Source organism: Zonotrichia albicollis, unplaced genomic scaffold (genome assembly GCF_047830755.1).
Source record: "Zonotrichia albicollis isolate bZonAlb1 unplaced genomic scaffold, bZonAlb1.hap1 Scaffold_257, whole genome shotgun sequence".
Lineage (NCBI taxonomy): Eukaryota > Metazoa > Chordata > Aves > Passeriformes > Passerellidae > Zonotrichia > Zonotrichia albicollis.
Genome location: NW_027428429.1, coordinates 5,262,669 through 5,287,238, shown reverse-complemented (window position 1 = coordinate 5,287,238; position 24,570 = coordinate 5,262,669). Strand labels below are relative to the sequence as shown.

At 35.0% G+C, this 24,570-nt stretch overlaps 1 protein-coding gene across 1 annotated transcript; it reads right to left on the bottom strand.

The window, feature by feature from the left end:
• Window positions 1-189: 189 nt before the first annotated feature.
• LOC141727899 (unconventional myosin-VI-like) lies at window positions 190-23,229 on the bottom strand. Its single transcript, XM_074534188.1, has 13 exons — window positions 22,987-23,229; window positions 19,243-19,281; window positions 17,517-17,610; window positions 16,023-16,153; window positions 15,833-15,910; window positions 14,787-14,916; window positions 13,942-14,032; window positions 12,562-12,712; window positions 10,990-11,198; window positions 10,542-10,620; window positions 8,668-8,828; window positions 1,572-1,675; window positions 190-335 (listed from the first exon to the last, which is right to left on the bottom strand). Exons 1-13 carry the CDS (start codon window positions 23,158-23,160, stop codon window positions 190-192), a joined length of 1,587 nt encoding a protein of 528 aa, XP_074390289.1. The 5' UTR covers window positions 23,161-23,229.
• Window positions 23,230-24,570: the final 1,341 nt, after the last annotated feature.

Genomic DNA, 24,570 nt, shown 5'->3' with positions numbered 1-24,570 from the left:
CTGAGTCTACCGAAAGTGTTTTAATTTCTGTGAAGAATTTGCCAGTTTCAATCTTTCCAAAATATTTACCTTAAATCAACATAAAACACTCCTAAAAAACTCCAAGTTTCTTCAACCTAGCAAACCCAGAATACATTCCAGAAATGTTCTCTTTAGAATATTATCACCAAAATTACTATAAACACAAAATTATCTCTCCTCACCATAGTCTTTGACTGACTTGGGAGCACGCTGTTCTGTTTCTGCATTGCGTTTCTTATTCTTGGATTTCCAAGCATGATACACCTTTAGCCTTCGGTGGAACTCTTCTCTGCAAGCTGCCAAGAGTTCAATATCTATCCTAAAAAAAAGGAGAGGGGAAGGCATGAGTGAGAAAAGTCAGAAAAATATTTATTAAATGTTTTTCTATATTGATAAGGTATATGATTGGAGATCAAGCTGTGACACTAATATGATAACATGGAATGTAAAAACCCCTCACTCTCTGCAGCACAGCGCCTGTGTTTTATGACCCAAAAAGTCCCTCAGAGTTTGATGAATCCTTTTCTGCTTTAGAGTAAAGGCAGTCCCCAAAGTAGCTGTTGTACTGGGACATTTGGAGCAGTAAAATGCTACAAATATTTCTGTTGACAGTATCACAATACAAGCCGCACAGAAACAAATTTTAAAAAAATTTAATTGCACTGCTGAACATTATTTCTGCAACTGAAAAAAACCCATGAATTTGACTGCTTATATTTGTATTCTTTTTTCATGTATGTATTTTAATTTTTCTGAAGTTCATTATGCTAAGAATTGAATGATGACAAGGCTTTTTCATTAGTTATCTCAGAGTATCCAAGCTGGCTTCATGAGGAAAGAACTCCACTTATTACTGCACCATCTACATAGCCGAAAACATTGCTCCAGTCTTGCATATGTAAAAACACTAAAAGAGAATGAGTTACTTTCCAATTTCTACATCCAGGAAGAAATTCTGAGTGATCTTAAATCACAAATTAACCAACTGCTTTCAATAAGAAGCAGGAAGAAACAGTAATACCTAAAAGACGAATAATTCTTATCTATTTCTATCTTCACAGCACTGAGGCCAAGGTGATTAATGCCCCACTGTAAGCTTCCAAAAAGAAGTTACACATTTTGAAAATTAAAGAATAATAATCTACGACAGAACATATTTTTGCTTTCTTTATGATTTGGTGACAGCAAGAATTGATAGCAAAAAAATTCTTAGAACATGCAAATTCTAGGTAAAGCATAATAATTACTATTCCCTCTGTGGAAGTACATCAAATGGAGTGAACTTAATTAAGAAGTTATAACATGTATTTTATGCCCAAGATGTTTATTATCATAAATATATAATCCCTTAAAGACATCACAAAGGAGATTCTGTTTCCTTAATATGGAAATAGCTTTGTGTATTGTTCTTTTGGGGGTAAGAGAATTTTTAAAATTAATTTGTTATTCACTCAAACTCATGTAAACTTTTAATCTTTGTTATAGGAAGAAAGTAACACTTTTTCGTATAACTACAACTTGAACTCTTTCTCAGAAAAAAAAACACTTACCACAGGAGGTGTTGATTGTATCACGAAGCTCTGCATATTTCCACTTACTGAGATCATGCTTCTTAGTAGCAGCAGCAGCTTTTGTGGCTTGCACTGCAGGACCCCTGCAATTATTTTTAAAATGTATATGTATTTTTTCCAAGTATTAAACAGGATTTTTTTTAAGAAGAGGAAGAGATCCCATGATCAATAATGCGTCATACTTATTACCACACAGACAAAATACCATAGTATTTTCAAGTTGTTTGAATTATCAAGAGAAAATGAAAATATATTTTATGCTCAAAATCATATCATAATCTGATTTGCCTCCTAAAGATTAAAAGGAATTGTCATTGATATTTTTCAGGTATAGAAAGACACATATTCTGAGTATCTCATCCCACATTGATGTACATTTTACTTTGTGAGAACCAAGATGCAAAAAACAAAGACTGAACATTTTTAGTTCCATTCAAAAAACAGACAAGGAAAAATATTCCTGAAGTAGAACAAGGAGAAAGAAGAAAAGGCATTTCCTCTGCTATTTAAAATTGATCTTGTTCCTAACCTTAAGAAAATATTCTGTCTGACAAAAACCTAACTTGAGAGAAGAAACCAAATTAATTCTATATTGGCCATCTAATAACAGCAATATTTATTCTGAGTTGGGAGTGATGATATTGATCATCATGATCATCAAGAGTGATGATATTTATCATCAAAGTAAAAGAGACCACTCAGACTAAACGCTGACCAGTAAAAAAAGACTCATCAAAACTCAGTATTTTCCAAAGGCAAAAGGTCTTCACCATGTAGGTAATGTCAAAGTGAGTCAACAGCGAATGCAAGTGAGGAATTATTACTAAAATCTCAATCATCTTTAGGAAAAGGTACAATGTTTCCATGTATGAAACGAACATTAGATATAAACATAAGCCTGAATTTCTTTTTTTCCCCAAGAAATGTGGTATGGATAAGTGGAAGAACTCTCCCTCAGGAACAGCAAACTTCCTGTGGATTATCAGCTTATAAAATAAGTTGAAAACACTGCAATGTTCAGTGATGATCAGCACATCTTTTAAACACTAAGGAATTCAAGAGCAGACACGAGATTTTACCAGTCTCTGCTCATGACTAAGAATAAAAATTGAATTCTTTCAGGATCTGAGGGAATTTCTTCAAAAGAAACTAGAAAGAATCTTTAACAAGGTAGCAAAGTTCTTGATGCAATAAGAAAAAACAGGCTTTTTAATTGTAAGGTCTGTTTGTGCAGTAATATCTTTGTGGGACAGGCACAGTATTAATAGGTATAATCTAATTAATATTATTTTAAAGGTCTCATGTGGTACCGTGAAGTTTTATGTTTATTTTCCTTTTTTAATTAGAAGGTTATAAAAAACTATTATAACCTGAATTTTTTCTTTATGCAGATACAGCAGTTTTGAAAGCAGTGATAACAAATGCAATTTAAATTTCATTGAATAAACCTAACATTCCTCTTAATAACAACTGAACCATCTCTTCAGTATAATTAAAACTACAGAATCTTGCTGTTGGAGTAGCAGCTTAATGTCTACTCATACTACTAATCTGAGTCCACACAGCTTCCAGTTGGAGTTTGAGAAGTCAAACGTAAAAAATTGACTTAGAACTACTCATGACTGTAAAACAAATAACTGGACAAACTTCTTCAAAATATATACTTTAATATTTTGTTCTATTCTGTAGGACATCAAGGATTCCTGATAATTAATTTGCACTGCCTGGTGTCTAACCTTTTTGAACCTAATTTGACAAATCCTAAGGATTTTCCTTATTTAGCAACATTACCCACCACTCTAAGAGTTTGCTGCCTAATTTAGCACAGCAGAACTAGGTTGTAGTAATCTTTAAGAATGCTAATCCAATTGAATGGCTTAGTCTTTCTATTAGGGTACTACTGTGCACTCTGAAGACCACTTGCTTGTTTTCTACAGGACCTCAAGCACAACAGTCTGGCAGCAAGAGGAGCATCACCTTTGACATTCCATCTTCACTGCTCCATATGAGAGTTATGTATCATAAACAGTATTTTCAGACTAAAAATAGAAAAGACCAGTCTCATGTCAAAGGCTTCCAGTGTATGAAAAGTGAGACAATTTTTTTTAAACAAGCAGATACTGAGAAGCATTGCATTTTGAATCCGACCAGAACACAGAGCCTGATCTGGCCCCAAAATTTTTTCATCTTTTTGTACATTAAAAATTGGCCACTGTCATTGGAACTATGTCAATATATGCAATACAATATGGCCATTTAAATTCACATGCTACCTTAATTACACCTTATGTGGTTTATGCCTATTCTTAAAATACTGCAGGAGAAAAATTTAGTTACCAGCTGCATTCCAATCATCCATGATACCACTAGAAAATTCATTAAACATGTGAGACTGAGCATCTTCAAACTATACATACATAGCTTAGTAACTTGTTAAACAACAGATTCACTTTCAAAACCTCTAAACATTTTTTCTTCTTCTGTAAGGTTCACAAAATCAATGTAAAAAAAAATTTCTACCATCAAGTTGCAGAAAACACTTTCTATTTACTTGCTGATATGGAAGACAATCACAAAAATTTCTTTGAACAGAGTATTAGTATTTGACCAACTAGCATATTCAGACCCAAACCTGTATTTATCTTTTCTTCTGCATTGTGCATAAAATCTCACATTATCATTCAAGAAATCCCAGAAGGAGATTTTGTTTGGATATCTTAAGAGGGTTTTTAATATGGTCTTACCATGGAAATTTTCAAAACTACTTTTATTTTAAGAGAACTCTAATGAGCATATTTCCTTATTAAATGCACCAACAATTACATTGCTGTTAAATGGCTTCATTAGCTTTGTGCTGAATCTGTAGAAATATGCCTTTAAAAGATGTGGAGCCTTGTGATCTGTTTATCACAAAGGTGAGAGGAGAAGAAAGCTGGAGAAGCATTAATGAAATTATAGAAAATTACAGGGTACATGAACAATTCTTATTCTTTTTCAATATAATAAGTTAAAATAGCAAAGAAATAATTGCTGAAAAATGGTAAATGCAATTTATCTGAAAGAAATAATTTAGTTACCTGCTCATAATTTAAAAAAAAACCCAGATTCCATTACTTTTAATTCCATAATAATTCAACCCATTTAATGTGTGATTTGTTTTTAGAAAATGATTGATTCACTGGTGTTATACCTTCTCACCTACCTAGACAATATTTCTGACATTTCTGTGGCCATTTGTTCCCTACAAGAAAATTGGTATATGAGCATAAACCAAATATATATGGATATAAAACCAGCCTTTATAACCATGAAAGTGTCTTGACAATCAAACTGAAATTAAATTAAATGCACAGGAAACGACTACTTATTTTTAATTATTTCAATTCAGACACACACACAAAAATAGACAGACAGATAGATAGATAGACAGACAGACACACATACACACACACAGAGTCCTGATTCTGTAAAGAACAATAAATTACACAGGGCAGTGAAAAATGGATGGTATGTTAAAAACTTTACAGCAATTATATAATGATTTTTGAATAGATGTTATTTGGTATATTTGGTTATTAAAGGGTTTATTAGATGTAAGCAAAATAATGAATATGAGGCATTAAAAATTGACTTAGAAATTACAGATGCATACTAACAAAGATTGCTATGGGGTATTAGTAAATAAGAAGACAATATCAATTTCTTTTGATTAATTAATGTGGCTTTTATCTATTAGAGCATTCAAATGGAAAAAAATGCCATACGTAGTCATTTGTGGCTTTGTTCCATTGGCTCTGCAAACAGAAGACATTTAATGTTAGACAAACTACTACCTAGTTAATATTTTAATAATCTGAAGCAAGAAAAGGTGGGTCATAGCATTTCCTGCTCTCTCACATCTTCTTTATTATCTTAAGAATTTTTATTATTATTATTTTTAGCTGATTATATAAACCTCTTTTCCCCCCAAAACTTTCTCATTCAGTTATGACTTAAATAATAATCTGGGAAAAAAGAAATGTACAAGTGAAAGCTTCCCCCAGCCTTTCTCCCCTGTCCAATCTTTCAAAAGCAGAGACTTTGAAGCATACTACTGATGTATTTCATGCTTGGATAAGCGTGTCACAAGAAACAGCAGCAATCCTCCTGTAGCTGCTCTGGGAACAGGATGGGTGCTTCTTCATGCAAGCTGTGAACAGACCCCAAGTGTAACTGCTGTGCTGGAAACACACAGGTGAGCACAGGTAGCACTATCTGTGCTAAATTAGGACATAGGATTGTTCCAATGCAAAACCCAGGAGAGATACACTCACAACACTCTTCTAAGACTAGCTTTCTTTTGATGTTACATGCCATACTGTACACTTCAATAAGCCACATAAATGAATAAAAACTACCCAGTTGAAAGCAGATACTTACTATCTAAATTAATTTTTACTTAACTGCTAGTCATTACCTTTAATTTACCCCTGGGTGCAGTAAATCACATATTACACATCCTTTCAAACTGTGGATGAGTAGTAAAATTGGATAAAGCTAGAAGAGGTCCAGCAGATCCAACACAGAATAAGCACAAATGAAAATCCTGGATCTGCTGCCAGAACAAACAACTTTTCTTCTTTGATAGTAGCCAACAAATATATTTTTTAAGGAAACTGTTAATACTTATGCCCCTTGAAATATCTATGAAAGCTATGAAAGTGAATACAGCAAGGCACTGTGGAAAAAAGAAATAAACTACAGGCACTCAAGTTCAAATATGACAACACAAAAGTGTCGCGTATTTGTTAAAACTGAGCACATAAAATCACCCTTTTCTTCCTCTTTTCACTCAACAGTTACAACCATACAATGGAAAATACCTTTATTTTCTTCATGCCAATATGTAAGGATGAAACCAATTTTTACAGAAGTGTGATAACACTGTAAAAGCAATATACTGCATGAATTCAGTATGAAGTCACACATGCTTTATCTTATTACAGCAAAATTTAACAGGGAAGATATATATACTTATAGAAAAGTCAGTGATTTTAGTGTATCACATGCTAATATGTCAGTCTCAAATGTAGAAGACCGTAGACTATAACTTCTTTAGACTCCAGCAAAATTTTGATTGGTATAATAGAAAAGAAGTCCTGAGACTTTATGTTTTAATATTAGATTACATTATTTATTCTAACCAATAGTTTGCATTTCACCAAATTTCTTTAGCTGCTACCTTTAAGGCAACTCCTGAAATTATATGAAAATCCTCTGATTTCAATAGAAGATACTGGGGCCTGGGTAAGGTTTTAGTCTGATTTTAAACAAACCAAAATAAAATCAAATATTAAATTAAAAGCATTCTGTTCAGGTTTTGAATGTGCAATGAACTATTTGAAGTAGACTTTGGAAACAAGGGAAAAAATTTGCCAGTGAGATAAAAAAGATCTCATGTAAGCAGGAAAATCTATCACTTCTTTTCTAGATTTAGGTATTATCTTGCTCAAGAAATTATTTCCATCTCTATACTAACATGTTCAGACCACTGAGTACTTTCCAAACACTTAGAAGGGTCTTCAGTCACCTACCAGCTGCACAGCAGAACTGGGCTAGCTACACAGCAGAGAAACTGGCAGTCAAAGAGTTATGATGACAATTAGCTCATCATCCATTCTGGGATTATACAAGAAAGACCAATGCCAAAATCACCTATGAGCAGTAGGAAACCCAGTGGAGGTTAGAGCTTCACTGACAGAGAAGTTACTGAATTCTCTGAGCTCTTGACTACTGCATCCCTTCTTTCATATTTAAGAGAACTCTGCCAGGTTGCAAGACTAGAGTGACTTTGTGTCTACCTTTAAAGTATTGCACCAAAATCCAGACAGGGAGAGTGGTGAGGCACTGGAACAGCCTTCCCAAGGGAGCTGTGGCTGCCCCATCCCAGCTTGGATGGGCCTCTGAGCTACCTAGTCTAATGGAAGGTGTCCCTGACCATGGCAGGGGGCAGGAAAGAGATGATTTTCAAGGTCCCCTTCCAACCCAAACCATTCTGATTCTGTGAATGGAGCATGTCAGTCTCAGTCAGAGACAATTTGACAGCTATTGCAGTACCGAGGGAAAAAACACAACCATTTCAGTGGAACTGCCCAGAAGTCAGTATTGAACATGACAAAAAATTACCCACCTATCTCAAGCAAGCATACAGTTATTAAAAAAAGTATACATTTAGATGAAATTTGGGTAGCAAAAGAAATACATCTAGGAGCTTGAAATTTCATGGCAACACAAGGGATTTTCTTGCACTCATTTCAACAACAACAACAGAGTAGAGTCATATTAATGAAGTCACCAAGTATGTGACCATGTTCACAGGTCCCTTCATGCAACTTGACCAGTAAGTACCATTTTTACTGGAACTTCTAAGTTGCTTCTAAGACATCACCTTTTACACATGAAGAGTTCTTGCTCTGCAGACAGGCAGTGTGGTTCTGTGTATCAAAGGTTAAGCTCATTTTATCGCACATCAAAAATTGACACAAAACAAGACTAACACTTAACATTTGAACTCATCTATGTTAGGTATTTTCATTCCACTTGAAAAAACTTACCAGTCAGGGCCCAGAAATTACTTTTATTTCTGCAGTTAAAGAGAGCTTCTTCTTTAAAAAAAAAAATCCCACACAAATTCACTGTAAAAATGGAACCACCATCAAGACCTAGCAAAGATGTATTTTATTATTACTTACCACTGAAGAAATTCTATTCCCTACTTTAAATGAGTCATAAAAATCAGAATTCTAAGTTGGCCATCCTTGTTAGAACTCAAAAAAAGAAAGAGACCTGCAGTCATGTCCACAAGCACCTACAAAATCACTGATGTAGCAAGACGCAAAATGAAGAAAGTCTAAGCAAAAGCAATCTAACAAATTTCAAAATTTAATTTGAAAAACATTCCAATATACTGACTTAAAAGCTCCATTTAATGAACACAAAGTTCCATTAACCAAACAAGAGCATAGTCTTCTCCAAGGGAGCAGGATGGGGAGAAAAGAAAGCACAGAGAGGAAAATGTAACTCCTTGACTCCATACCTGCGCAAACCTAAATCCAGCTGTGCCTCATCACTGATGAGCTCTGCCTCGCTCTGGGCAATCCTCATTGCCAGCTCGTGGTCACGGCGCTCCTGTTCAAGCACGGCCTGGTGCTGCGTCTCCTCCTCTCGCTCTCTAGCCAGCTGAGCCTCAATCTCAGCCTGTTTGAGAACAGGACACCTTTAGCCTTACCCAATCAAAACCAAAATGCTACATGAGCAGTATTTGAAAAAAATGCTATGTTGTGTATTAGCTTTTGGAAACATGTACAGTTTACAGAAATGAAAAATTAACAGCATTAGTATTTAGTTAGACCCAAGAAAAATGAAACAGCTACAAACTGAATCTTGGTTTTCATATAGTTTATCAAATACTGTCCACCACTTATATTAACTTTTTTAATAAAGTGCCAAGTAATTTTTTAAATATATGAATTATTTTTTTCATTATTATAAAAACTAATATTCAGAAGTTTTCAGAATCATTAAAACTCAAATGAAACTGAGGCTATGGCTGCTTCTCCATAGCACTAACACAATACTTCCTTGATATTCTGCTCTTGGCATCACAGGACTTTGTAACAGGCACTACTTTGGATACAGGTCTGTATGTCATTTTGAAAAGGGATTAAGACAGACACTGGAATTCTCTGTGGAACTGATCTAACATGAATTTAAGCAAATGGTAAAACTTCCAACTTAGTGCAGTGCAGGAGCAATTCAAATATACTGCCTCTGCAGAGTCAAACAACAGCAGCAGTTAACCATCATTATTTCACAAAAAGCCTTGCACACACAGTAAATAAAACAGGACCATCCAATTCATACCTTCAAAAGGCACATACACCAAGTTTTAGCAGTGCCCCAAAATTAACAAGGAAACAAAGCTGCTTCCCACCCATCATTGTGAAGTTGCACCACTAAAACACCGAAAACTGTACCATTACACCAGTGACTTTACCTTATGAATCTTGTTTTAGATTAGCTGATAAAACCAACCAGCAGGAGGAAAGATAATGAGAAAGGAACTCTATGTGGGAGAATGAAACACCTTACAGGATTATATATCCACTTGGATCCAAACACAGCATTTTAAAGTAAAAGTGTAAATTACATTCTGCATTGCAGATATCCACAGCTCAGAACCCAAGAAACATTGATAAAGACAATCACTATAGATGTTCTTTTTTCATAAGACTGCTATCCCAGGTCACCCAAGCAATTTCCAATAAAAAAGGAAAAGAGGGATACAGGATCCAAACACACCTCCGAAGGAGAGCTCATTATGAAATCAGTAAGAATTGCCATAAATCAAGGGGAAAGGTGGAGGAGTGGGGTTTGAGCTGCGTGTATTTAGTGCAGCCAAAGGGGCTACCAAGGACAGTCCTGCCTCCTCTCATTATTACTGGCACTCTCAAAGTGTTTGCAGTTAAGCAAGTAAACAACACAATCAAAGTCAAGATGTGACGTTAGTAAAAGAATGCCAAACTTGCCTGACATGAACCACCCACCAAATCTTCAAAGGCTAAACCAGGATTCCCCAACGCTGCATATTTTTAAAATAACTTTTAAAATCCTTTAAAAACAGATGCACCTCCACTCAGAATATGTGAAGTTGCATAGGAACTAGAAATAGGTGATCTGTCTTGGCATACGCTAAACATGACATTTGCCCTATATTTACTAATAAAGCAACATTGGGGAATGACTCTGAGAAATGCATTTATAGAAAGAAGCCATTGGACTTGGTGGAGAACATAAGCTACAAAAAGCATTTATAAATAAGTAAATGAATACAAGAAAATAAACACACAACCCCAAAACCATCACAGTAACAAGAAATCCCCCAAAGACACACACAGCTAAAGCATTAACCTGAATACGTTTTTCTTCTTCTTCTCTCTTTTTTCTCTCTTCCTCTCCCTGTTTTCTCTTTGCCTCAATCTCAGATTTCCTATTACATAAGAGGAGAAGAAAATGAAAATGTGTTATTATGACACAAATGAACAAGAAATAGTAAGAAATACAAAGTCTCTTTCATAAAACTGATTGGTACTCCACAAATCAGTACAGTTCTGATGACAAGATACTACATGTAAATTATGAAATTTTTCAAGTTCATCTGTATTTCCAGCTGCATCATATAATTTCTTCCATATGCTCTTCTGTCACTTGCCTTACAAAGGAAATGTTTCAACACTGCACAGAAATACAATCCAAATTATTCTCTAAGTGAAAGTGTATCAAAACCAACTTCATTTAAAAGCCTTTCCTGTTTTCTTCTCATTCTATAACCAGCAACTTATTCAAATTCAAGACTCACAGGCATCTTTCCTCTTCTTCCTTCCTTCGTTTTTGGTCTTCCTCTTCACGTCTCTTCCTTTCCTTTTCCATTTCCTCCTGGATGCGTCGTAGCCTCTCTGCTTCGTCCTCTTGCTGCTTCTTCTTTTGCAGTGCACTCAGAAGCTGCTCTGAGCTTTTAACTAAAGCATCATATTCTTTCTGTATCTGTTCTCTAGTCATTATAGTGGTCTGCAAAAATAATAAGAGGGTAATTGTTTTTTATTTGTACTTCACTTCTGAAAGAACATACTTAAAAATATTAAGTGATATGAGATCACTGAGCACTATATTTAAATCATATATACACCTCAGAGCTGGAAGCTTGAGTCCACTCTTCCCTTTTTTTCTACAATCCTGAGGACCCATTCCTCTCCCCTCTCCTATAAAACCATCCAAATTCATCTCCATATCATCAGTGAAATTAACTTAACTTCCTTTCAAAACATACCTTCACATTTTAAATCTTGCAGTTTTAAGCAACAGAAATTAATTCTTAGCATGCTAGGATGGAAATTAAAGCCTTCCCAGTGTATTTTGCATTGTGCTCTTATCTTCTTTAGTGGTTATTTACAGCTCCGCTTTTATGTCATACATGAAATAGCTTTTCTTAATATTTCTGCTAGCACTCAGAAAAAATACTGCACTGTGTTGTGACTAACTTTTTCTAAAAAGTTATTAGTAACAAATTACAGGTTGAAAATGCTTCAAAAATAGCCTTTGCTAGACACGTTTTCAAACCTTATTGACAGGTACAATTTAATTTCATTTTACAATTCACATCTTACTAATAAAACTGCAATATGGGGATTTGCTGACCTTTTCTGATAGTGTATCATGATGATAATCACATGTTATAATTTTCATTAGAAAGGAGAACCCTAAGCTGATAGGTTAACTCTACCATCTTTTCAACAGCGATTTTAAATAGAGAAGTCTTAATATGGCACACTAAGAAAGCTATAATATTGCATGAAATATGAATTCAAGAAACCAAACTTTTTCTAACATTAATAAATGCCAGTGTGCCTTCATTTTGTCTTTGTGATTCTGTGGTAAGAAAGAGAGGACTACAGACCTGAAGCATAATCAACAAGCTGAATTCTATTTACCACCAAGTTTGAAAAACCTCATAACTGGAAATGTCTCTAGTCTGTGATAAATGCCTTGTTTCAGCCCTTATTAAGTTAAAATATTGGCAATGGTAATTGGCATTCTGATAATGGTAATAATGGTAATTGGTATTCCAATAGTGAAAGCAACAAACAACTTATTGACAGCACTTGTCTCGTAATACCAACATGCATTTTTTCTTTAAAACCTTCAGTGCCAATTTTGACACACAGATACCAAAGTCATACGCACCTATTTTCAGGATTCACTTCAGTTATATTTACAAATAGTTTTAAACAGGAATTACCCAGTGACTGAAAATTAAGACCACAATTTTAAAGTATATTTTCTGTTAAAAAAAATGCATTGGCCTTCTCCTTTAGATGAAGCTTTTAAAAGATTCCAGTACAAAGATACTTTTTCTCTCATTATTATCACATACCTTAATTTTGGTCATTGATGCATCAATAGAAGCCTCCAACTCCTTGACCTGCTTGCTTGTCTCTGCTTTTCCCTCCTTCAGAGCACTTACTACTTCATTAAATTTATCAAGTCTCTTCTTCAGTGTATGTACTTTTATCAGGCCATCAATGCTGTGAAGGTAAGACAGCTTATTTGCTTATTTGAAATAATTTTGGATGGTGATACTTTTAAAACTCCACAAATCACTCATGTAAAAAAGGTAGATGGGGAGAGAAGTTATGCCTTCTGACAAAACTCTCCCTCTTCTTTGAAATTTGAACATTATCACATCAAGTAACTAAGCAATGGAGCCTTTTCCAAGCAGTAACTAAAATTACTTAGCAAACAGTGGCTCAAAATGGAAAAATGCATTTTTATTTTGAGAATTAATTTGGGCTGGCTTTTTGTTTTTCTCACAATAATAAATGGATACTAATGATTATTAGTATCCACTAGAGGATTTTAACTGGAAAGGATAAAGGCTGAGTAGCGCTACTTATTCAAAGAGCAGTAACAGAATTAATCAGATAAAACTCTACTACACAGTATTACATCCCAGAATGAACACCGTCATTACACCCCAAAGGATTGAGAAAGCAAGGCTGGGGAGGAGTTCAGGAAAACTCAAGAGTTTTTTTAAGAACCACTATTGAAGGCCCCACACAGAAGTTACAAATCTGCAGACAACCTTCCTAAACAGATATCACTATACTGGGATTTGCAAATCAACACACAAAAGTAGAAACAAAATCAAATCATTAAAGATGAGCACCAATTAGCTAAAAAAAAAATGTCAGAAATGCCAAGATTCAAAATGAAACATAATTCTCAAAGGATGTAAAAGAATTTATGAGAGGCCCACAACTAGAACAGAGCTATGTCTCTGTCAAAGAACATTAAGGTGTCAGCAGAGCTTAATTACTGAAGTAGTTTTTCCATCAGTATTCCCTGCAATCAGATAATGGAATTAATTTCATGAGGAGATAAGACAGTTATTATTTCTAAGATAAAAATGAAAGGGAGCCTATAAAGGAAGGAAGGTGTTAACTTGTAAAGGACAACAATTAACGACCTTAAATTAAATTAGACAGACTTAATAAAAAATTTTTAAAAACAAGGTTGTCACTGAAGGATTTTATGAACAAAGAGATAAAGAAACATCTTTAGGAAAGGTTCAGATTTAGTCTATGCATCCTTGGAAAAGAGTGAAGGAACACAGAACCTCTCAGTCTCCTTCAATTGTACTCAGCATCACTCTATGATTTCAGATAGATTTAGTTAATAAAGTAAACCTCCTCTTACAGTCCCAAGAAAATATTATTTAAAACATACTTCCTTCAACCAAGGAATATCTTCTTACCGTGGTTTGTGCTTTCTCTTGCAAAGCCACATACGAATAGTCTTTAGTATTTTAATGCAGGCACTGGCTTGATATTTTATCTTATTTTTCACTGTAAACACACATAAGACAGAATCTTAATGTTTTATACAGTTTAACACAACTACTATCTTCCTTATACATTTGATGTCACAAAACTGTATGCAGACTATGTGTGCTTGAGAGCTTTTTGTATATTGGAACCACAACATTTAAGAAACAGAATAGCGGAATTCACAATCTTGTGCCAGGCACAGAGGCTCCCACCCAAACCCAACAGGAACAATGAAATGTGTGCACACTCATACACCCCTCCAGATTCACAGATACCAGTAACTTTTGTTAAAAGTTAGAGCACACCCAAGATTTTAGTGTTACAATCTATGATGTCTGAAATCTCCTAAGAATTCAGAAATTCTATTTGCTTCACTATAAACAGCAACAAATAATAATCAGTCACAGACTGTGCTGGCCCAAATGCACAGCCATGTGTGCACTGGCATAAGGCCTTTATGCTCTTCTTCCCCATTCTAATGCAGTTTTCACCCTCCATGTTATCAGAGACTGCTGACATTCTGCATCAGACCCTTCCCCATCTCCCAGGTACCTTTTCTGAAGCACACCACAAGTGCCAATCTCTATTGCACACCACCTTATTACTACTCAGCAGAGTAACTTCAAGAAAAATCCCACCAACCTTGAAATCAGTTACTCAGAGTTCAGTATGTATCTGCTATACATGTCCTTGGCCACATTTCAAGGTGTTATTAATTGCTTTGCTGTATTTTTAACCAACATTTTGAGTTAATAAAACATAAGCCACATACATTTAATCACCGAGAGAGAACGCCATTGAACTTTTTTCCAACGACTGCAGATAAGCCAGTGGTTCACTCGTTTAACCAGCTCTGCCAAGTGATCCGGATCAGACTTCATTATCTGATCAAACTCTGCAAACTAAATGGCAATTAAAACAAGTTTTACATATTAGCAGGACAGAGAGTGTTAGATACTATTGTTTGAGATCAGGCTGAATTAAAATTTTTTATATAAACTGTATGTCATTATATCAGCTTTCAATTAAAGTCAGCAGATAATTTTCTTACACTTTGTTGTTTAATGATAACAGAAATTACAAGCGCAGATTTTTTATATGTTTGCTGTATGGACGTCCAACCCTTGGCATTTTGAATAATATAACCGTTTACTAAACACCAAAAATACTTATTGTCAAAATTTTAAAAAATCAATTGCTTTTATACATCCTGGAGATGAACTCTGGCCTTCCACAACTTCAAAACACATCTAATTATGTATCTGTGGAAAAAAATAAAAGCTGAAAGCACTTCTCAATTTTTAACCTTTGTATAAGTTTCCCATTGAAGGCAACGTTTTCTGAAAATCCTGCACTTCTGCTTTTCAGTAAATATAAGACAGGAAGAACATTTTTCTGGGATTACAATAATTTTCCTTTGTCATCGCAATAGCTCTCAACTTCATCTCCTTACTCTGAATAGAAGCAGCAATGTTCAGAATCACAGAAGGAGATTTCAGTTATAAACATATTTTACTAGAAAATATTTCTTCTTGGCTCTGACTTCATCTTTTTAAAAGTCAACATAATTCTTGGAATACAAACATTGCATTAGAAATGCTGCAGCATCAGCAACAAGACTATAAACCCAATTGTATCCATACAAATTTTGTGGTTTATTCAAAGAAAATGAACAAAATTATTTGTACAAATCCTGGGCAACCTTATTTAGGTTGGCCACACTTTTACCAATGTGTTAAACAATGTTACTTTCAAATGTCCTTTTCAAATGGAAATTATTTTAAGATTCATAATCATGAACTCCAAGAAAAAGATTACCTTGCCAGGTCTAAAAAACACCTTGGTTAGTCCAAATTTGTAATCATTTTCATTCAGTCCCAGGGCTTTAAATAGGGCCTGAAACACAGAAACCAGAAAGGATTAAATTCTGCCTCCTTCAAAGAAACATGAAAACCAACATCACAATATATTTTCTCATGTGGATGATACAGAAGAATTATTTTCTTACTTTGCAAAAAAGCCTAGGGTCCAGTCGAGCCAATTTTTCAGGCAAGTATTTCTTGTACATATTATACAGTTCATGAAATGACGCTCGTGACGGGAAACCACCTTGCATCAAATCCAGAACTGACACCATCCCTAAATTCACAGACACATACACAAAACCTGGCATCAGTAACATGCAAATTAAGCTGTGAATTTTATGATAAACAGTAAGTAGGTTTATGACATAAGACTCAAAGACATTGTTCAGAGACTAAACCACAAAGTTCAGCTGGGATTTGATCAAGCCTGTAGCATTTTTTGATTATGTGATCAGTCACAAAAAGTTAATACTGAACACATGAGAAAAGCCCATAAGGTTTTCTCCCTATTTGAGAAGTAAGTAACACTCAATCATCCATATGATTTTTCTTCTAATATTTCTTCCAAAATCTTTTTTCTTTTTCAGCAGATTTGACAATTTCATTTTCAAAGGGAAGACAAAAAGACCCAAATCTACACCCCAAACCACCAAACAATGCCCAACCAGGCATTTATTTCAATCATGTGAATGGTATTTGTGAGACCTGGTGCAGATACAACCTCAAATACATGTGCAGGGCAGTGCTAGAACATTTAGTGTACTCGAAGTACAAAGTATCAGCTGCTAGGATGTAACATCAATGTCCCCAATAATGTTACAACATTTTGGCTGCAACTAGGGTATCAGTAAATCCCAGACACTGTCAGTAAGATTCAAATTACTTCAGCAGCACAGGCTATACCAGCTTTTACCCCTATTTTACATATTCTTATCCACGGAGGCTGCAGGTAAGATTTTAAGTTAGACCTTAACTTGTGGTTGCTGTCATAAAACTTAATCTTCTGCATACTTGCTTTCAACAGAAATTTAATTTGTTTATACTGTCTTTGTTTTTCAAAAAGTTCAGTGGGGCACGAGCAAATAAAGCTATACACTTGGAAAGCATCTAGCATTTCAAGAATAACAAAGATGCAGCATTTCATCCATGTTAGGTGTTCAGCTCCAAATCAAACTAATAGTGATATGAAGAAACTTTTGAGAAAGTAAGCTTTTGAGAAAGTAGTATAATTAAACTCAATCACAGTATCAAAAAAATCAAAGAACACTGGTGTGCATCAATTACTAGATATCTCAGCTAACAGTGACTGCCTCTAAAATCTACAGGAGTTTCTAACACTTCAACTGCCACAGAAATTTTAAATTCTATTGTTCCAGACTGAACTGGTGCCCTATTAATACTGTGGGCAACTCTTCTTTGCAAGAAGAGTCCTAATGCCAATTCAGATGAATTATTTCTAAAATGAATGCTAAGTCACTAAAAATCTAAATAGCTGTTTATAAGGCATAAATAACCTATCTTCTAGAAAACAGATCAAGCAAGGAAATACTGCTTTCATCCCACATATTTAAAGCTTACGGTAATTTTTAACCACCAAAGTAAAAATCAGAAGGAAAAATATCAGAGGCATACATTACCTGAACACTGAAGCTGAGAGAGGATCTGTCCTCCTTCAAAGTGGTGACTTGTCATCTTTAGATTAGGTTTGATACAGCGAATAAAGCTCGACCCCTAAGACCAAAGCAAGAAGTTAGCAAAATACAGATTTTTAAAACTCCTAAAATAATGGTTAAATAATTAGGACTTATGGGGGGGGGGGGGAAATAAAAATAATAGTATTCTAAAAGAGAAATGCTGACATTATCATAGAATCATGGAATGTTAATGGGTTGAAGTGAGCCTTAAAGGTAATCAAGTCCCAACCCCACCCTTTTCTCTCATATACCAGTTTTGCACTGAAATCTTGGTCTTTATGTAACTGATCTCAATGCTAAAACCATTAATTGGATCCTCAATTCTGTTGAATTTTCACTCAACTGTTCTCTTAACATGTATATAATCTATGATTTATGACTCTAGATCCTACTACCCTCAATATCTTCCACAGTCACAACACTAAAATGCCCCAGAGTTCACATGAGCAAACCAGACTCCTGACATCAGAATCATGCCAGATGAACCTGACCCTTAACTTCTTCTTTTTACAACTTCCTTTGGCTCACAGCTGCAGTCTCCCTTCCCTGATGTTCCAGTCTGCTCCTCTGCTATGACCATGTGTGCTACAGTGCTACACCACTGCTCTCTCTGATGAGTTGACATTTAGCAAGGATAACATTTTGCCGAGCACCACCCAATTATTCAGATTTTCCTTTAACAGGTGACTGCTAATGACAACTTTGCATATTCTAAAACAAAATTGGGACTGAGAAAACATAGTATTAAGCCTGATTTGTGGCATATTCTCTCTTTTTCCATCTCTCAGTTGAGAATGAGACAGCACCTGCCAAGGGAACTCTACATTAACAATATCTCCCCAATCACAGATTAGCTAAACTCAAGAGTACAGCAAGCCTGGCCACACACTTTTTTCCCTGGACTGTATTTCAGTTCCAGAATGTTCTGGGTGAAATAGATCACCTTCAGACCAGTCTCATGACTGCAGTAAAATTGTATATGCTGGCTATACTCCAAGCACCCCACTCCTTTGTTTCCCTTAATTTTCCACACTTATTCTTTTTTTGACAGAGCATAACCTAATATCTATAATTGGTTAGAACTTGTGGTCAAGAGAAACAGCACTGTGTTCCTACAATTCCACGTTCTAAAGTAAAATGGCATGTTGTACATGGAGAATTTCACAAGCTATCTAATCATATCAGCCAAATTAACAAATATTCATTAGGGGACTCAGTTTCCTTGACCACTTGTGCATTTACAGCCTATCAAAAAAAGTAAAATGAAAAAATATTTTTAATGACTTTATGGAACATTAAAACAATAATTAATAATAAAGCATTTCTTAAATTACTTACTTCTAATAAACACTTCTAAATTTTCTATAAATTAGTCATCAATGATAACCAATGCACAGAAAGAAGTAAGAGACAAAACAGGAGATTGCAGCACAGACAGATTTCATACTGCTTATTCAGTTTTTTTAACTTTCATTCTACAACTTTTTTGAAGGTGGTTGGTTTTCCTTTTTCCAGTAAATCTATAACCATTACATGCACAAGAAGACGTTCCAGTAGCTGCAAACTCCAAAGCAATTACTAATCACATTTATTGTAAGCCCTAATATTGAGATTATCTACTTTGTTTTACATCAGAAAACTGTGAACCTTCATCTGTATATATACTTACAGTGCTGTGAAGCTTCTCAAGAAGCAAATTTAACTGAGTCTGTAAAAGAAAACAGGTATTTCAAGAGCCTTACCATGGCATGAACAGAAATGTACACACCAAATAGAGGTACAGCATTACTGCATGCATGCTCATTGTTAGTGAGACAGAACTGATAAACCAAACATTCACCAATTTTAATAGACAAAATCATGCAAGTGTGCATGAATGGCCCTGAGGAAATTGCTTGTATTTAATTGCACAACAATACTGCATGGACTAGTCACTTATTACAACATAGTTATCACAAAAAGCATGCACGTCCTTTTGGGAAAATAAAAAATAATGACAGTGTAATAAAATTATATAAAAAATTAGACCAATCAGCAATCATTTTTAAAAAACACACTGAAATTTTGTGAAATCCCAAATTTAATCTATAACAAGCATTATTTTTGTGTTACACAATTAACACAAAGTATATTCCCAGGCTTTCCTTCTGGGGTTTTTTTTAATGTTATGTCAACATTTACCTGTAATGATCTATTTCTATTTCCAAACTTCCAACTTTTTAATTCTCTATTGATGACAAAAATTACACTTGCTGAGGTTACATTCAAATATACTGTGATGAGAAAAGCCTGTAATACTACTATTATTTGCAGTCAGGTTTTCAGGATAATCAGAGACTTAAACCTACCAGAGAAAACAATTTAGAGTTGGTATTGAAAGTAGTTGGTAGGGACTTTAAATACTCCAAAACCACATCAGAAAAATAGCAATATTTTTACTTTAGAGGTGTGTCTGGGTTTTGGTTTTTTGGGGTTTTTTTTTTATATAAATTACTGCTGGGCCAGCCTTTCTAGTTTTTTAGCAAACTTTAAGTATATAGACTGCAGCAATACAAAATTCAGTATGTCCTAACATATTCTTTTTCAGCACTGGAAGCAAAATTCAAAGGATCTGACTTCTGACTGAATTTTTTTAGCCAGATCTTTCAATTACCTTGAATCCAAGAAACAAGATCTGTATGGGTAGTGTGCATCACCTACAGCTGCCAGTTGTCCCTCTGGTAGATAAAATTGGTTTGGGATTTTTTTAACTTAACATGGATGTGGTTAGAAAGAGTGCCACAAGAAGCATGACAAACACTAATAACCTCCTGCTCAGTTCTCACTTATACATACTGTTTATATTTCAACTTGATCATAATAATTATGTTTTCTTAAGTCAGAAACACTTAAGTTTGCAAGAGACAGACTAATTTCCATCAACAGAATACATTTCTGCTTGAGGAAAAATACCCCTTCCTTATACTCTGTGATTTGACAAGAAATAAGCCAGAGACATTCTCAGGTGAACTTCTTCAACAAAATCTGTATATGAGCAAAACATATTGCTAAAACTACTGCTCTTTGAATTGTCACAATTTAATACATCATTAGCATAAGGTAAAATCATCTCAGATAATCTTGAAGAGATCCAGTGATAAATGAATCATTATTTTCTCAACTGATTAATGAAAATTAATTTTAATTAGTTATAAGGAAGGGATGTGTGAAGGATTTCATAAAGAGAAGTCCCTGCAACATCATCAATAATTGATATAATTAGAAGAAGTTCTAATTTCAGTAGTTCAGAAGACTGACTTACAAATTAATGCACAAAGAATTCTTATTCTTAAAGAGATGAAATATGTAGTAAGAGAAAAGACCTTATTTTGATGTCATCTGAAGTGAAATATTCAAGGCTATTAGTGTTCATCAGCATCACATGCTGTGTCTGGGAAGGTAACACTACATGAATTACTGAAGTAACACATACATTCAAAATGCCATGGAACTTGAAAACATTGAAAGAATTATAGATTGATGGGCCAGATCCAAGAAGAACATGAGATGTGCTCTAGGTGGAGAGGGGAGTACCAAAGTAACAGAAGGAAATCCCAAAAAGTTCCCCACAAAATTTCTGCTTCACTTCAAAAATGCCTCCCTTTTAATTCACCTCTCCTTGGGCAGTGGTATAATGCACAAGACTGCACCACGGAAGGTGGGGTGCCAAATCCGAGAGAAACTGAAAATCTAGATGGAAGGAAGAGGAAACTATCTCAAAAGATCCCACAGTTGATTTCACTTTTAAAATACAGTTGTAAAAAATTGTGGATCCTAGCTTGATTTAAAGCAGACTCATGGCTGCAGGGTTTGCTCAGGACATGGCTTATCTGTATGCAACTTTTCAGACTACCTGATGATCATGTATTTTATATTAAACCAATTGCTGCACTTTAATTCAACAACTACTATAGAATAGGAAGGAGTTAAAAAGACTCATCAGAGCAAAACTCAAGAGAGCAGCCTGCCCAATTCCCAATTAAATGCCAAAACCACTACCTTACAAGTCAGGCCCTGTATTCTGCTCTTCGTGGCACCATAAACACTTTATTTCTGGCTACCTAACAAAACAACTCCAGAAAGGTGTAATGAGAATACCCTTTGTCAGACTGACCAATATCTTGGTGTTCACTACAGGAAATAAAATAGCCATAGAACACAATACAGTACAGACCTGAAGCAGAATACTATCGCTATAAAAAGCAAGTGTGCTGCTAGCATATCCTTCCTGGTTTTTAGCCCCTGCTGAAGAAAACAATTTTTTAGAAAACAGCTCCAAATGCTAGCCACAAAATGTGATTATGCAAGAAGGAATTGATCTTGCAGTCCTGATCCAGTACTTAACCTTGCTATGGAGCAGAAATGCAGAAACACTCTTCTGTACTGGCAATGTCTCACTCCATGTGCAGGTGTTTTGGACTATCTAAGATACCTGCATTCCCCAGGGACTGTGTCAGGAGTCTAGCTAGGAACATGAGGGAGGTTTTTGGTGGCCCTAGGTAAGATAGCATACCGAAACTGTTTCAGCACTTGACTTGAAGGCATATAAATCCTTCATTGGATCTGGCCCAGATGTGTTGAAAAGAGCTCTTGCTGAAATTGCTGCAGCTCTAACAACTGTAAATCCACGAGACTGAAAAATTTACCTGCAGCCCACGATGTGCCTGCTTTTCATCTCTTAATTCCCCTATTGTTCTCTTTCTAGCCATCCTGAGCTGGAATAGTCCAGCTAAAATAAAACTGCTGAATGAGAAAAGGATGCAGAAAACATTTGGAGAAGACAAGGTTTGAAGGTCAGCTTTGCAACATCAGAAGAAAGGAGAAAATGAGGAGAAGCATCAGATTCAGGTATTGGGAAGGGAAACATTCAGCACAATGAATATCTTCCTCTGTAAGCCATGACTAAGTATATATATATTTCAGAAAAGGAAAAACTATGGTTAAATTAGGTACTGAATTTTGAGAGTTTGGCCAACTGTAGGGAATCAATACATCTTCTAGAAGGTATAATTACAATAGGATGGAAGAACACATTTTGTCACATCTAGAAAATTTTAAAGTCCACCGAATCCAAATTTACATCTCAAAACCTGTTGAATAAAGACTTCTATGTGACTTTGAAAGATTCTGACCTAAAAATCCCTGTATAACCTCTGTAAGGACTATTATGGAAGATACTTTTGACAGAAACGCATAGCATGTAGCTTAAAATGCCAGTTTCTTATAATTCAACAGAAGGAAACCATCTCTTTAACCAAATTTTCTTCTGAATCTCAAATTACTGCTAGTTCTCCCAACCTTAGGTTCTATTTAATTCAAGTAACATAAAACTGGCATATATTACAAGATAGGACTCTTTACTCTATGATTTTACCTTGAATTTGTTACCCACACTGATGAAACTGAGTTTTCCAGCTTTTTGTTTGGGATCCTTGTTGTTGTTAGTGTTGGCTTCAAACAACTGTCGAACAAATTTGTCCTTGGATTCACATATAAGAGATTGAAGAGACATGTGCAAAGCATCATTGTTTTTTTCCACAAATTGCATCTGAAAATACAACCCAAGAGATAAAAACACATTTGTTTTACTGTCCAAGTTACTGCAGTCTAATTAGAAAACTAAAGGAAATATAGTTACATATTTAAAAATTAGCAAGAACACATGGGGTAAATATTAATATATTATTTCAAACAACTTTTTAGCTGGATACACAAAAGTCTAATGCCAGAGAGAAAAGACATTCTTAAGTTTGAAGGATGTTGTTGGAATTATGAAACCCGAAGAAAGGTTTGGTGCCTTAAACAAGATCACTTGTTTTTTTGTGGACTTCCACTTCCAGCACTCAGCACATCATCATCTCTTGGGAGTTCTGCGAAGCTTAATTCTTCACTGCCTGTAATATCACTTAAGATCTATTGTGAAATAGGAATTAATGTGCATGCTTAAACCTACACAGTTTGGAAAATGAAATGAAAACAGGTTATTTTAGAAGTACTATGACTATTTATGAACACTTGATTTATTAAAACATATTGTCACTTCCTACAAACTTTATATATCTGGTTTATTTAAATTGGATCACTAACTTTGAGAAGAACAATATATTACAGAGAAAGTCAAGAGGTCAATATATTAGTATCCAATTTCCCATTTACAAAATCCTCAACAGCTTTTGGTGCAACTTAATACAGACTTTGATATTAATGAACAGAAGATGCCAGGACTGCTTTGAAGAAAATACCAGATGTCCCACAAAAGGATGGGATTCTTCTTTGATAAGAATCAAAGGATTAACACAGGCCTCCAAAGTTTCCTTGGGCCATGAAGACACAAGGGAATATGTATGCAGCCAAGTAAGTAATGCAAGTAGCATCCTTCATACATGGTGAAGTTATACAGACCAACAAAGCCTTATGGACCTTCATTTTAACTTAAACTTTCATTTTTGAAAATTGATGGTCTAGATACCGGCTTCAGGTCTTACAATGTTTTTGTACAATAAGTAATAGCCAAAACAGCACAAGAGTCTGGAATGTATTTTGAGGGTAGCAATTTCAGGTATTTTGTATTTTTACATGAATGAGTCCATTGCCAGTAGAAATGGAAAACACAAAGTACGATGGGGACTGTGTACAAGGATAATCATGTGTCCAAATACTCTTCACTAACAATACTTTTATATCACAGTTTATTCTTCTCCCCAGGATGTAAACACCTTTTGATGCAAAATTTGCAGTAGGCTGTGAATCAATATATTTAATACTGACACCATTACCTGTAGATTTGAAACAAACTTTTACACAAAACACATGTCATTAAAATGGGCTGTAGCCTGAAAAGTTAAAAGAAATTTGTCAAGACCCCCCAGTTCCCCAACAAAGGAGGCCCAAAGCACAAAGTGGCAGCAGGAAAATCCTCCAGGTCAGCGGCAGCTCTGGAAGCAAACACAGCGTGCCT

Excerpts from the sequence above, each read along its gene's own strand:
- LOC141727899 (XM_074534188.1), bottom strand. The coding sequence starts at position 23,160 with ATGCAATTTGTGGAAAAAAACAATGATGCTTTGCACATGTCTCTTCAA. Across the intron at positions 14,917-15,832 it reads TGTTTTTTAGACCTGGCAAG|TTTGCAGAGTTTGATCAGAT; the intron begins GTAATCTTTTTC and ends ATTGCCATTTAG. Across the intron at positions 8,829-10,541 it reads AAGAAGAAAAACGTATTCAG|GCTGAGATTGAGGCTCAGCT; the intron begins GTTAATGCTTTA and ends GTTCTCAAACAG.